The 12,161-nt window shown below is 35.8% G+C and overlaps 2 protein-coding genes and 1 non-coding gene across 3 annotated transcripts; 1 reads left to right on the plus strand and 2 right to left on the minus strand.

The window, feature by feature from the left end:
- Positions 1 to 779: 779 nt before the first annotated feature.
- C36C9.4 (C2H2-type domain-containing protein) lies at positions 780 to 3,876 on the minus strand (the record flags this gene model as incomplete). Its single annotated transcript, NM_001350346.1, has 10 exons — positions 780 to 984; positions 1,034 to 1,182; positions 1,229 to 1,435; positions 1,481 to 1,632; positions 1,898 to 2,162; positions 2,246 to 2,471; positions 2,522 to 2,767; positions 3,435 to 3,573; positions 3,617 to 3,700; positions 3,747 to 3,876. The coding sequence occupies 10 exons, from the start codon at positions 3,874 to 3,876 to the stop codon at positions 780 to 782; spliced, it is 1,803 nt and encodes a 600-aa protein (NP_001337274.1).
- A 1,694-nt stretch (positions 3,877 to 5,570) lies between these two features.
- Positions 5,571 to 5,643, plus strand: C36C9.t2. The gene has a single exon. It is a non-coding gene; the product is annotated as a tRNA-Arg (tRNA).
- Positions 5,644 to 6,023: 380 nt separating this feature from the next.
- Positions 6,024 to 10,837, minus strand: C36C9.5 (JmjC domain-containing protein). Its single transcript, NM_001373232.2, has 13 exons — positions 10,745 to 10,837; positions 10,422 to 10,604; positions 10,245 to 10,376; positions 9,672 to 9,845; positions 9,418 to 9,606; positions 9,294 to 9,368; positions 8,865 to 8,957; positions 8,431 to 8,523; positions 7,878 to 7,964; positions 7,520 to 7,624; positions 6,872 to 6,966; positions 6,757 to 6,828; positions 6,024 to 6,269 (listed from the first exon to the last, which is right to left on the minus strand). Exons 1-13 carry the CDS (start codon positions 10,833 to 10,835, stop codon positions 6,201 to 6,203), a joined length of 1,458 nt encoding a protein of 485 aa, NP_001359921.1. The 5' UTR covers positions 10,836 to 10,837; the 3' UTR covers positions 6,024 to 6,200.
- Between the last annotated feature and the right edge of the window lie 1,324 nt (positions 10,838 to 12,161).

Below are 12,161 nucleotides of genomic sequence, written 5' to 3' on the forward strand. Positions count from 1 at the left end.
TCTGTCGCCTGTTGGAAGTGCCTGGGGCACCCGTGACCCACCTGGATGCAAAAATCTGCAGTGAGATAGGTAAGAAGTACTGAAACTAAAAAGCGCATTTAGTCAAAATGTGCTCATATTGAGGAAATTATTGAACTTAAATTTTTTTTCAAAAATGTTTTTGGCGGTTTTAGATTTCAAAAAAATTGGGCTGATTTTCGCTAAAATCCTCAATTTTGGTCATTTTTGCAACGGTCCGAAGATGACATTTTTGAATTAAATGTACCTTAATCTACAAAATAATGTGAAATAAGCTACCAAAGTATGCAAAAAAAGATAACTCAGAAAAAATCTTCATTTTCGGGTCGCAAATAAGTGGTCAAATTTGGAAATTTTACCAGAAAATTCCAGCAATTTTGCGCACTTTTTAAAGCTTTAACAAAGTTTTCTGAAATAAAACAGTATAGTTTCATTTAAATGAAACACCAGAACCATCAAAAACACTTGATTTTTTTTCAAATTTTTTTTAAACTAAAATATTTTTAAAGTTCGAAGGAAAACTGTTTAGCATCTTTTTCTTTTTGTGTGTCACTCTACATTAATATAAAATTTTATTGCAGTCCGCTACACACTTTTTCATTGTTTTTGTTTCTCTGCTCCTCTACTTTCTTATCAAAATTTTTTCCCGGAGGTATCATTTGGTCTTCCTGCGGCGGCTTGTGTGGCTGGCACCACCATTTTTTTCTGGATTAAAACAAATTAAAAAAATTTATGTATTGTATGTGTGGTGAGTTTTAAAGTTATATTAGTTTCAAGAAGCTAATTTTCATTACTTTCAGAAATTTAATTTCTGCTATCCGCACCCCGAATGTCTTTTCATTCTTCCATGTAGATTTAACTGGTACAATATCCGGCGTCAATGCCACAAACTTTTGCAGAGCTGTGGTGGGTTCGTTGATTACTCGAAATGCGATTTCCCGTCTGATGCTTGTATGAAGTAGTACCCTAAATCATACATTTCACAAACTTCATTTTTTAAAGATTGAAAACTGACTTAGTCGACGCGTTCTGAACAAAACTGCGTGTCGTACGGCTACTGTATCCACAAAGAGCAAATTGATAAAAGCTTTCGAATGAAAATGTTGAGAGTGATCCAGTATTACCGAACAACTCATTAATTTCTGGCAGATGAAAAAGTACTTCCTAAATTTGTATGCTTTTGAAAAGTACTAAAAATCGATAAACATACATGAGCTTTGATGGAAAGATACTCTACGTTAGCTTCGGATAGAAACCATGCTGCACCGGCTGCCATTTGCTGCTCAAACAAACAAGAGGCTTTCGAGTTCGTATACATCTCATTTCCCAGCATTCCTAGTCCTACAATAACAACCCGGGCCTCAGGAGAAAGAGTGTCGAAGCTCAGAGCAACTAAGCAGATGACTATTCGAAAGAACTGAAATTAAATTTTATATAAGTTATATTCCTAGCCTTCTGTTACATTAGTCTTGTCCGTTCCATTCCGACATGCTTCCACGTTTGTAAAATTTGAATGTAGTACAACTTTTCGAAATGCTTCTTTGAGGACTCCTTTATTGTTCGAAAAAGGAGGTGATCTAGGCTTGATCTTTTTGAATTCAGACAACAACAACTCTGTAAGCAAAACATATATTTTCGCGTTTTGAATTATTCAGATCAGGGGTGGACGGCAAACCATTTTGTCCGGCAAATGGGTAAATTGCCGGAATTCTAATATCCGGCAAATCGGCAAATGGGTAAATTGCCGGAATTCTAATATCCGGCAAATCGGCAAATGGGTAAATTGCCGGAATTGAAATTTCCGGCAAATCGGCAAATGGGCAAATTGTCGAATTTGTCGGCAAATCAATTTACCGCGCACCCCTGATTCAGATATCACCTTTTCTAATGAATGTATAGATTCCCTCTCCCAAGTTGTGCAAAATATCGATTGGTGTATTGTACGGGAGAACGTGGGGAACAATTTTTGCTGGAATTGGACCAAAACCATGCACACCCTGCTCTGAATCCACGATTGTTTCATATCCAGGGCGTTCCTCACGGCGTTTTCGATCACCAAATTTGTACAAAGTTCCTGGCGACATACAAAAAAAACATGACTCTGCCGACTGATGTGCCATGAAACCAAAGAAAGCCCGCTTTGCCTGAAATCGCCGTTTTTAATTTAGAATATAGGTAGTAATTGACACTACGAACACAGTTGTCATCAAAGAAAGATACTACTTACGGGCTGATCGGCTGAGCATGGTCGAATGTGGCAAGTGAATGATGTATTTCTGACTTTTCCAGTATGTGATTCTACATCAGATAGTATGAACGGAATAAGTGCATTCCACAGAGTTGTAGTTGGATTTTCACTACACTCTACAATTCCACCTAGTACAATGTTTGTAGACTTCTGCATCAGTCCAGTTGGCAGATCAAAGATGATGTAACTGACTGGCCAAAGCTTCCTAGAAATTAAAATACTCAAATGAATATTTTTTCTAAATGCGAAACCAACTTCTTATTTCCAGAAATGCGCACTCCGTCAATCGATACGACCAAGGACAGACGAAGACGATTCGGAGATTCAGTTTCTCGGAAACTAGAGAAAAATGGACTAGCCAGGTTATGTTCAAGATTTCGATCATTTTTCAGCTGTTCCCGTAGCTCCAGAATGTCATCCATGTAAGTTTCGACGAGCTCTACAATTTGGGTAAACGATCCAACCCGGACAAAGGAGGCAACAGGACCACCACAATGTTTGCTGAATTGGTAATTTTTGCATTTTCAAAAATTTCCAAATAACCAACTTCTTGCCTCGAGAAATTTTCATTTTCAAAACGTTATCATTGAAACATTTGGGATTTTCAATTTCCAAAAAACTTTTAAATTATTTTCCTTATTTCTTCGAAATTTTTGGATGTTCGATTTTTAAAAAATTCTAAGTTTTTTTGGATTTTCAAATACTAAAAATTCTTCGAAATTTTTGGATGTTCGATTTTTTAAAATTCTAAAAATTATTTGGATTTTCAAATACTAAAAATCTTCGAAATTTTTGGATGTTCGATTTTTTAAAATTCTAAAAATTATTTGGATTTTCAAATACTAAAAATTCTTCGAAATTTTTGAATGTTCGATTTTTAAACAATTTTAAAAATTGTTTGGATTTTCAAATACTAAAAATTCTTCGAAATTTTTGGATGTTCGATTTTTAAAAAATTCTAAAAATTATTTGGATTCTCAAATACTAAAAATTCTTCGAAATTTTTGAATGTTCGATTTTTAAAAAATTCTAAGTTTTTTTGGATATTTGATTTTCAAAAAAAAAGGAATTTTTCAACGAAATTGTGAAATATCAAAGAGACTTTCAGATATTGTACTAATCTTCAAAATTTACCAAGGCAAGAAGTTGATTGATAAATAGAAATTACCATTTCTTAGAATTTTGTGCAACTTTTCCACATTTGTTGCAGAAATGATGTGTGGAAAAATTGTTTTTATTATATGTCCATATTGAATTTGCAGACTCGGCCACCGATTCATCGAGGGATAACAAAGACCGTTTGAATGCTAAATTTTTTTGAAATAAATAAATTTTTTTGTTATTTTTAACCTAGATTTGAATAGCGTGACACACAAGCTGAAGCAACATGAAGAAGGGCTGGAGTTGAAGCATCTCTAAGCATTTGTCTCATTTCTGAGAGTAACACTTTAAATTCATTTCCTAGGTTTTTTGCACGTACCGGAAGCTGCATCTTCGACGTCACCTGAATCACCAAATTCAAGTAATTCGTCCACTGGATAATCAATCTGGTCATCGTCTCCCATGTCCATTTCTTCAGCTCCATCACCAAGGTCATCGTCCAACATCATATCCTCAATGTCATTGATGTCATTGATTCGTCTTCATCTGCATAGATCTGATTCGATGTCTCGTTTTCATTCACTGCCACATCATTTTCTGATTCTACAAAAAATTATTCTCAAAAATAGTGAACATGATCAGAAATATATACCTAATCTTTCTCGTCTATCCGGATCGAAGTCTCTGAAGCTGGTACGAGGCATCCTTGTACACTTTAAAGTATACGGTACTCTGATAAACTCCTACTATTTGCATATGTCAGTGATACTCAACGTGTTTAATATTATAACTTTCCCTTTCTACAGTGCAGAAAATTTTGGTTTGGATTTCAATGGGTTTTTTTTTTGAGAAGAAGGAACATTTGGATGAACGGGTCTCGACGCTCGTATTGAATTTTTAAATGATTTTTCAAGTATGCACCTTTAAGATTACTGTACGGATTCGGCAAGAACTCTCGCATCTTGACATTTATTATTGTTTTATTATCTCTTGGTTTTCTTCTCTTCTCCCATTCATCGAAAATATAATAACAATTATTCCGGGAAAGTGATGAAAACGAAAAGAATGAGAAAATCAAAATTTTGTTTTCTTTTCGAAGCTACAGTAATCCTAGCAAATTTTGCCATCGACCGCTCGGCGAATTTGTCAATTTTTTGCACATCCCTGGTTCAGATTCAGAACTCGAAAATTTATCTATTTTTTTTCGAATTTTCCAGGTTTGCTGTCACCTTGAAAGTAGAATTTAGTTTTGATTTTTAAATTTTCAAAAAGGTTACTGTAGTTTCGAAAAAAAATTAATTAAAGGAATTCAAAAAGTTCTCACTGATTCTGTACAGTAATATCGAATCTTTAAAGGCACATAAAACATTTTTAAAGTTATTTTTTGGGAAAGTCTAGAAAATATTCTTTAACTGTATAATTTAGAAACTATTGTACTAATTTTCTGAACTCTAATTAAGCAGGAATCCTCAAAAAGTGTGTTCCTTCTTCTTGGAAATCATTAAAAGGGGAACATTTTCCCAAAATCATTGATTATCTCGACTATTTCTGCATAAACTTGAGAAAAAATACAATATTGACGATATTTTTGAACAAAAATAGGAAAAAATTACTTAAAAAACAAAAAAATTACTTAAAAAAGGGCAAAAAATAATTAATAAAATAATTTATTGATTTGAATGACTCTCTTTCGTTATTCCTGATTAATTCGCGAATTATACGCGTATCCCGAAAATGGTCGCATTTTTTCGTTATACGCGTATTTTCAACGAATTTTTTTTGTGTCTCAAATATTCGTTTCGCGATACATGATTTATACGCGAATTGAACGCGTATACGAATAATACGCGAACCGCAAATCAACTGTGACTAGACCACATGGGAGGACGGAGGAGCCAGTCTGATGGAGCTAGACGAGAGTGTGGAAGGTTGCAGGGAGAAGGCGGCATGGAGGAGAAATGTAGAGCAGGGCTGACATAAGGTCGGGAGCACTGCGAACTAGACCGCAATCAATATATTTTTTGCAAAACCGTCCGCTACCGACTACCAGCTGACGGCAAATTAGCCGCATTTCAAAAAAAAACGGCTAACGGCTATTTCGGCTAATCGGGAACATATTCGGCTAACGGGAACTCGGCTGAATCGGCTATTAGCCGCCCACCCCTGGTCGCAACATAAGACCACCTGCATAAACGTGGCGTGTGGCCGCGTGGCCTAATGGATAAGGCACCAGACTTCGAATCTGGGGATTGCAGGTTCGATCCCTGCCGTGGTCGTATATTTTTCCATGTTTTTTTCTAAACTCTAATGTCAAAGTTAAATGGTACTTGTGTATTATTTCCCTTTTTTTTTAATTTTTAAAATTAAATAAACTTCCATTTATTTATCTAATTTAATGAAACGTGATGCCCATTTTCCATCTGAAGGCTTAGAAGTGGTTTTTCTCAGAAAACTCTATAAATTTTTATTGAAAAATTTATCCCAAACCAAATAGTGGCTACCTGGACTATTATGTAGGCAATTGACTTTTCTAGATGCATGACCATTTTCAGATAAGGTAATTCTTTAAAGGTTACAATTAATGCCACGTAATATAATTATTTTCTTACGAAAAACCAGAAAATTGCAATATTTAACAATATTTAACCAGCAGCTATTTTTCAATTTTCAAAATAATATTTTTATTTTCACGAAAATATTGAAAACATAATATATAATATTATGGAAAACAAATGGCGAAACTATGCTATTAAAAAGTGGGGTAAAACTGAACAAAAAATGAGTTTTCACGGTGGAGCCTAGGCTCTTTGAGGATTCACTTTTCGGGGGTTAACTACTTGTTGCTGCCTGCATTTGAAGTAGAAGCGTTGCCGTGCATCGAACGGTTTGATGAAAGTTCTTGCTGAAATATGTATTTTTTTGTTTTATTTCCAATCTGCTGGTAAGGATTTTGTTGAGAAAACCGACCATTGTCATTATTCCACCCACAACTCTTATTGCGCGTTTTGACCAATCATCCGGCGCAGTTCTCATCAATTCAAAAAAAAAACGCTGAAAAATTAGCGCAAGTAGGTACACACCAAAAAATTTAACAAATTTTTCTAAACTTTATATGATTTTTTTAAAAATGGGCAAAATCTCAGTTTTTGACTGGCAATAATAATTTCTCTCGGTGTATACAATGAAGTGCGAAAAGGTAGTTAGTTGGAGCGGCCGACAAGTTCGGGGTTTTGCAGATTGGCGTAAAAAGTTAGGTACTTGGAAGCGGGGGTTCCGCGCCGTACAATACATTCAAATGCGGCGACCTCATGGGTGCCCTATGCCAATTTCCGGAGCTCAGATTTAAGTTCCGCCGCTAAACAATTACTGTAGTTACCAAATCTACTAACCAAAAAATTAGATTTAACTTCAGTGGGCAATGCTTGGGCAACCTTTTCATCTGGGCAGATTGGTCGACTTTCCTGAAAAATCATGTTTCTGTAAGCAACAAGTAGCGGTTAATACCTTCACAGGTGCGTTGTTCAGCAGTTGAGAACTTCCGTTGATTTTTGTGGGTTCTGGTAAATCAATCATAATATGCACAGTTTCTCCTAGCATATCTGGAATGAAATGGTGGATGAAACATTAAAAAAAAAACATTAAAAAGCCAAGTTTCAAAATTTGAATTTTTTCAAACTTTTCACGTATTCAAAATCGTGGTTCTGTTTAGAATTACACAATAACTGTTCTAAAATTGAACAGGTTCTGGGTAATTTAAATATCTAGACTCAAAGTATGATAAATTGAACGAATTTTGTGATGAAGCTTCTGAAAAAGGTTTTCAAACATTTTTGGCGGTTCAAAATCTCCAAAAAAAAAAGTCGAAATTGTAGCTAAACTCTCAAATTTTGAACTTTTTTCCACGTCGCAGCAGTCGGAAATTGACTTTTTCAAATTATCAACCTTATATGATCTGACTTTTTTAGTGTTTTTGCTAATGAGCATTACGGCTGCCATTTAGGCGCTAAAACGCCTGCCGCCTGCCTCGCGGCTTCGTATATACAGGCGTCAGGCTCTAAACCGCGCCTACCTCTCATGGAAGCCCTAATGAGCAGTGCGTAGCTTTTACTCGCATGCAAGCATTGACTGATTAAATCATTTTTTCATACTTACTTGACGTGTTGCTTTCAAGCATGATGTGAAGTGTAGGGGGCTCCATATTGGGCTTAGGAAGTGGAAGGCTAGAAATCTTCAAATGAAAATGGGTCCCGCGAGCACCTGAAACCATAGCTTAAAAGTGTGTACGTACCAATCAGTAGACAAGCTAACTATGTAGCTATGAACTTTGAATAATTTTTTTAAAAAAATTTTTGTTAAAAAAAGCAGATTTTGTTCAAAACATTAATAATACGAACAAGCTCCCAGAAAATTTTTTGAATGTGTAGAGCCGTAACTAAGAGGTTTTTAAAATGACATATGTTTCATTTAGTCCAAATAATCAGCATTAGAAAAACAAAAAATAGGTACTTACCTGACATGCTGTTGTGAAGCATGCGGTATGTTCGGTCATTATGCTGTGGAAGGCTGGAGATCAGGTTAAGATGAGATCGGTAAGAACCTGAAACCATAGCTTAAGACTTTTGTGTATACGTACCAATTAGTGAATCCAGACAAGCTAACTATATAGGCTCCTAGACTAATTTTTGAATGCCCAATAACTTTGGAAAGTGAAAAAATTTTAATAGAAAACTTAACTTGATACCGCTCTAACAATGAAAAAGATAAAATTTAAAAAAAAGGAGTGCAAGACTATTAGAGACTGCAATATTAATAGAGGCTGCAAGATTCATTTTCTATCGACCTCCAGGGGTGCAATACTAATAGAGACTGCAAGAAATTTTGGATAATTCTTCTAGAATTTTTTTTTTGGAAAAAAAATCAGATTTTATTTAAAGCATTAATAAAACGAACACTCCCAAACATTTTTTTTTCAATTTCTATGGTCCTAATTAAAAAATTTTTCAAATGGCATAGTATAAATTCAGCACAAAAATAAGTATTAAAAACACAAAATGCGTGCTTACCTGGAATGCTGCTGTGAAGCATGTTGTATGTATGGGCATTGTGCTCAGGACATGGAAGGCCGGAGTTTAAATTGAAATAGGCCCTCTGAGCACCTGAAACCATAGCTTAACACTTTTGAATCCAAATAACTATGTAGATATGAATGCTGGACAATTCTTCTAGATATTTCTTTTGGTAAAAAAATTCATATTCTGTTCAAAGCATTAATTATCCGAGCAAGCACCCAGAAAGTTTTTTTTTGTTAGTTTTCTCAAGACCCATGGAAAGTTATTAAAAATTTGCAAAATTTGTCTGGCTTCGAGAAATAGTTACAACACAAAGTTTTTTTTAAATTTTTGTGTACGATCCTTATTAAAAATCTTTTTTTTTGAAATTACATAGGTTTTATTCAGCCAAAAAATGAGCTTTAGCAACACAAAAAATGCGAGCTTACCTGGCATGCTGTTGTGAAGCATGCTGTAAGTAGATCCATTGTGCCCAGGACGTGGAAGGCCGGAGGTTACATTGAAATAGGTCCTATGAGCACCTGAAACCATAGCTTAAAACTTTTGAGTAAAAGTCCCAATCAGTGAATCCAAACAAGCTAACTGTATAGTTATGAATATTGGATAATTCTCCTAGAATATTTTTTTGGAAAAAAAAAATGAATTCAGATTTTGTTCAAAATATGAACTTTAAAAAAAAAACTTTTAAACATTAAAAACCCTCAAAAATTGCACAGTTTTGAAAGTAGTGATAACAAAATACTTGTTCTATTTTTTCAATGTGTAGGGTTCTACTTAAAACAATATATGTAGTTCAAATGGCACAGGTCTCAATCAATTCAAAAATAAACATTAGATACAGAAAAAGCCGTGCCTACCTGACGAGTTGTTGTGAAGCTTGCAGTATGTATGATCATGGTTGGTGGTGAAGTTGGGAGAAAGCGCACGAACTCCTGAAACCACAGCTTCAAATGTTTTAGGGTTTTTTTTCGATCAACATACCAGTCAGGGAATCCAGAAACGCCTCACATTTTCTTCGGTAGTCCATGGTTTCTTCTGAACTTCCCTCAGAAACTTCCATTTTGGTGAAAAACGGGCCTGGCGCGACAAAATCATTTCTACTCTGTTCCAAAGAATTTTTCGTTGGAGTTTTTTGAATTCCTCGGAAATTTGTTTGCAAATCTTCTTGCTCTGAAATTTTTAGATTTTTCCCTTAATGCCAGAAGTATCCTATCATATAAAAAACCAAAATTCACCAAAAAGTTCACGCTTTATCTTCTTCTTTTTTGCATGCTTCTCTTCATTGGTAAAAAGCCGAATATATCCCAACTGAATTTGCTTTTGATGTTCCAGCAATAAAGTTTCACGTCTTCTCAGCCAAATTTTGTATTCCGGGTGATTAGTGGCTTTTATTTCATCCCACTCGAATACTGAAAATTGGCAATTTTTATAACTTAAGAACTCAGGTAAATTTATGTAAGTTAAAAAGTTGGTAGCATCACTATTTTTTTAGTATTTTTTTTAGAATTTCAGCATCTAATGCTGAGCCTTCCATGGGAGGCAGGCGCGGTTTCAAGGCCTGACGCCTGCCTCCAGCCTGCCTGCCCTATTTTTGTAATCTGGCGAGAAGTCAAAGGCTTGAACACACAGTGCGAAATGAGGTTCTCTCGCCGCGGCCGACACTCTCCGGGTTTCGCGCCACGCTATACGGGAGGCGCGGCTTGCGGCGCAAGGCAGGCGCAGGCCGCCGTGAAGCGTGCGCGGCAGGCGTTTTGGCGCCTATATGGCGCCTACACCCCTATCTTATTCATAACACATTTTTCACTCACTTTCTTCTTTCTTGTTTCGGTCTAGAAACTTTGTCGAGCAGCTCTGGAATAGGCTGTAGGAATTGAGGGGTTGCGGAACGGGCTGCGGTATTGGGATGTCAGAGTTTGGGTTGAAAAGTGATGTGCGGACACCTGAAACCATAGTTTTAAACTTTTGAAGTTTTCAGTCCAGCTCACCGATATATTTATCTTGGCAAGCTTTACATGTTTTGTTGTTTTGCACAGCTTCATCCCATCGCTTTTTGTAAGCTTCCGTTCCTGGGACCAATGGCTCAGGGGCTATAAGATCCTTTTTTCTCTTTTTCACACGATTTGGCTCAGTTCGAGCATTTGCTCGTGCTCGTGATTGTTCTTGTTGCTCTAAAATTTTGGGGTTTTTTTATAGTCCGAAAAATTTCAATTTTTCAATGTTTTTTTTTTCACCAAAATTGTTATTTTGAGAGATAAATTTAAGAATAGTCGCCTCCCATTTCTCTGCTATTTTTGCGAGACTTACTTACCTTCAAGCTTCTTCTTATCCGGCTTAGTTTCACTCTCTTCACTCTCAGCTTGTTCAGTGACATGGTGCAACGAGTTCGGCGAGGGTAGCATTTCTACCTAAAAATTGTTTTCTAAATTGTTTTTTAAGCCGTTTCACAGCTGAATGGGCTTGCAATAGACAAAAAGAGCAGAGAGGTAAATGTGAAAAAAAAAGATAATGAGCCGCCGAGCTCTCCATTTGTTGCTAGGGGTTATGCCCCCACAAACACGCACTTCTCTAATCCTTATCTCTCATGTGTGTTGTTGCTACTGGTAACTGGGTGGGGCGGGCTTGGAAAGGTAGAATACTCCTCCCATATTAGTGGAGCAAAAGCTGAAAGAAGGAATTGTAGGGTGGGCAGCAAACGATTATTTCCGGCAAGTTGGCAATTTGCCGGAATTGAAATTATTGTCAAATTGGCACATTCCCGGAATTAAAAATTTCGGTCAAACCGGCAAGTTGCCGGAATTAAAAATTTCCGGAAAAAATCGGCAAACCGGCAAATTGTTTGAACAACGCAAATTGTTGAAAATTTTCTGTGGTTTTGCACTAACCTTTTTTTTTGAAAATTTCAGAATAACAATTTTATTGTTAGCAAAATTGTACGCATCCTATAAATATCCATACATTTTTTTTGAAAAGTACAGGGTGACCCATAATTATGGACCACCCTGCAAGCAAATTCTATGGAAAATCTAAAGAAAACGAGAACAAATTTCAGAAAGGCACAGTTTTAAGTGTTTCTGTTGTATAAAAAACCCTATGAAAACTTCCTGAACATTGATGTTCGGCAAACGGCAAATTGGCAAATTAACGAAAATCAAAATCCCGGCAAATTGGCAAACCGGCAATTTACTGATTTGCTAAATTTGCCGATTGGCAATTACCCCTGATAGTGAGCAATTGTGCTTGCGAAATTTGCTTCGAAATTTTTTTTTGAAAAGTTTTACAATGACATTTGGTCATTTTGGCATAATATGAGTTCCTCTTTCCGTAATTTTCTCTATTTTTAACTAGAATCAAAATCCATTGACGTATCATAATTGCAGTCTCCCAAGAGAATCTTACTCCACAATTTCGTGTGTAAATGACGCAGGTTTTCCAACTGATGGACACAAAAACTACATTACATTAGATAGATATCACATGTTGTTGAATCACTTATTTTTCCCACAAATGGAGCAGGAGTGGTAAACAAGAGCATTGAGCACTTTGTGATGTTTTGAACTAAAAATTGGATAAGTATAGATAATAAATGAGGGAGAAGAATTCAAGTTGACGGGGATTTTTGAAGAAATTTTAGCTAGTTGTAGCCAAAGTTTTAACCTATTTTCAAGAATTTTTGAACGGTCATAAAAAATTTTTTGATAATTATATTAGGTCGGCAAATAATTATT

Source organism: Caenorhabditis elegans, chromosome X (assembly GCF_000002985.6).
Source record: "Caenorhabditis elegans chromosome X".
Lineage (NCBI taxonomy): Eukaryota > Metazoa > Nematoda > Chromadorea > Rhabditida > Rhabditidae > Caenorhabditis > Caenorhabditis elegans.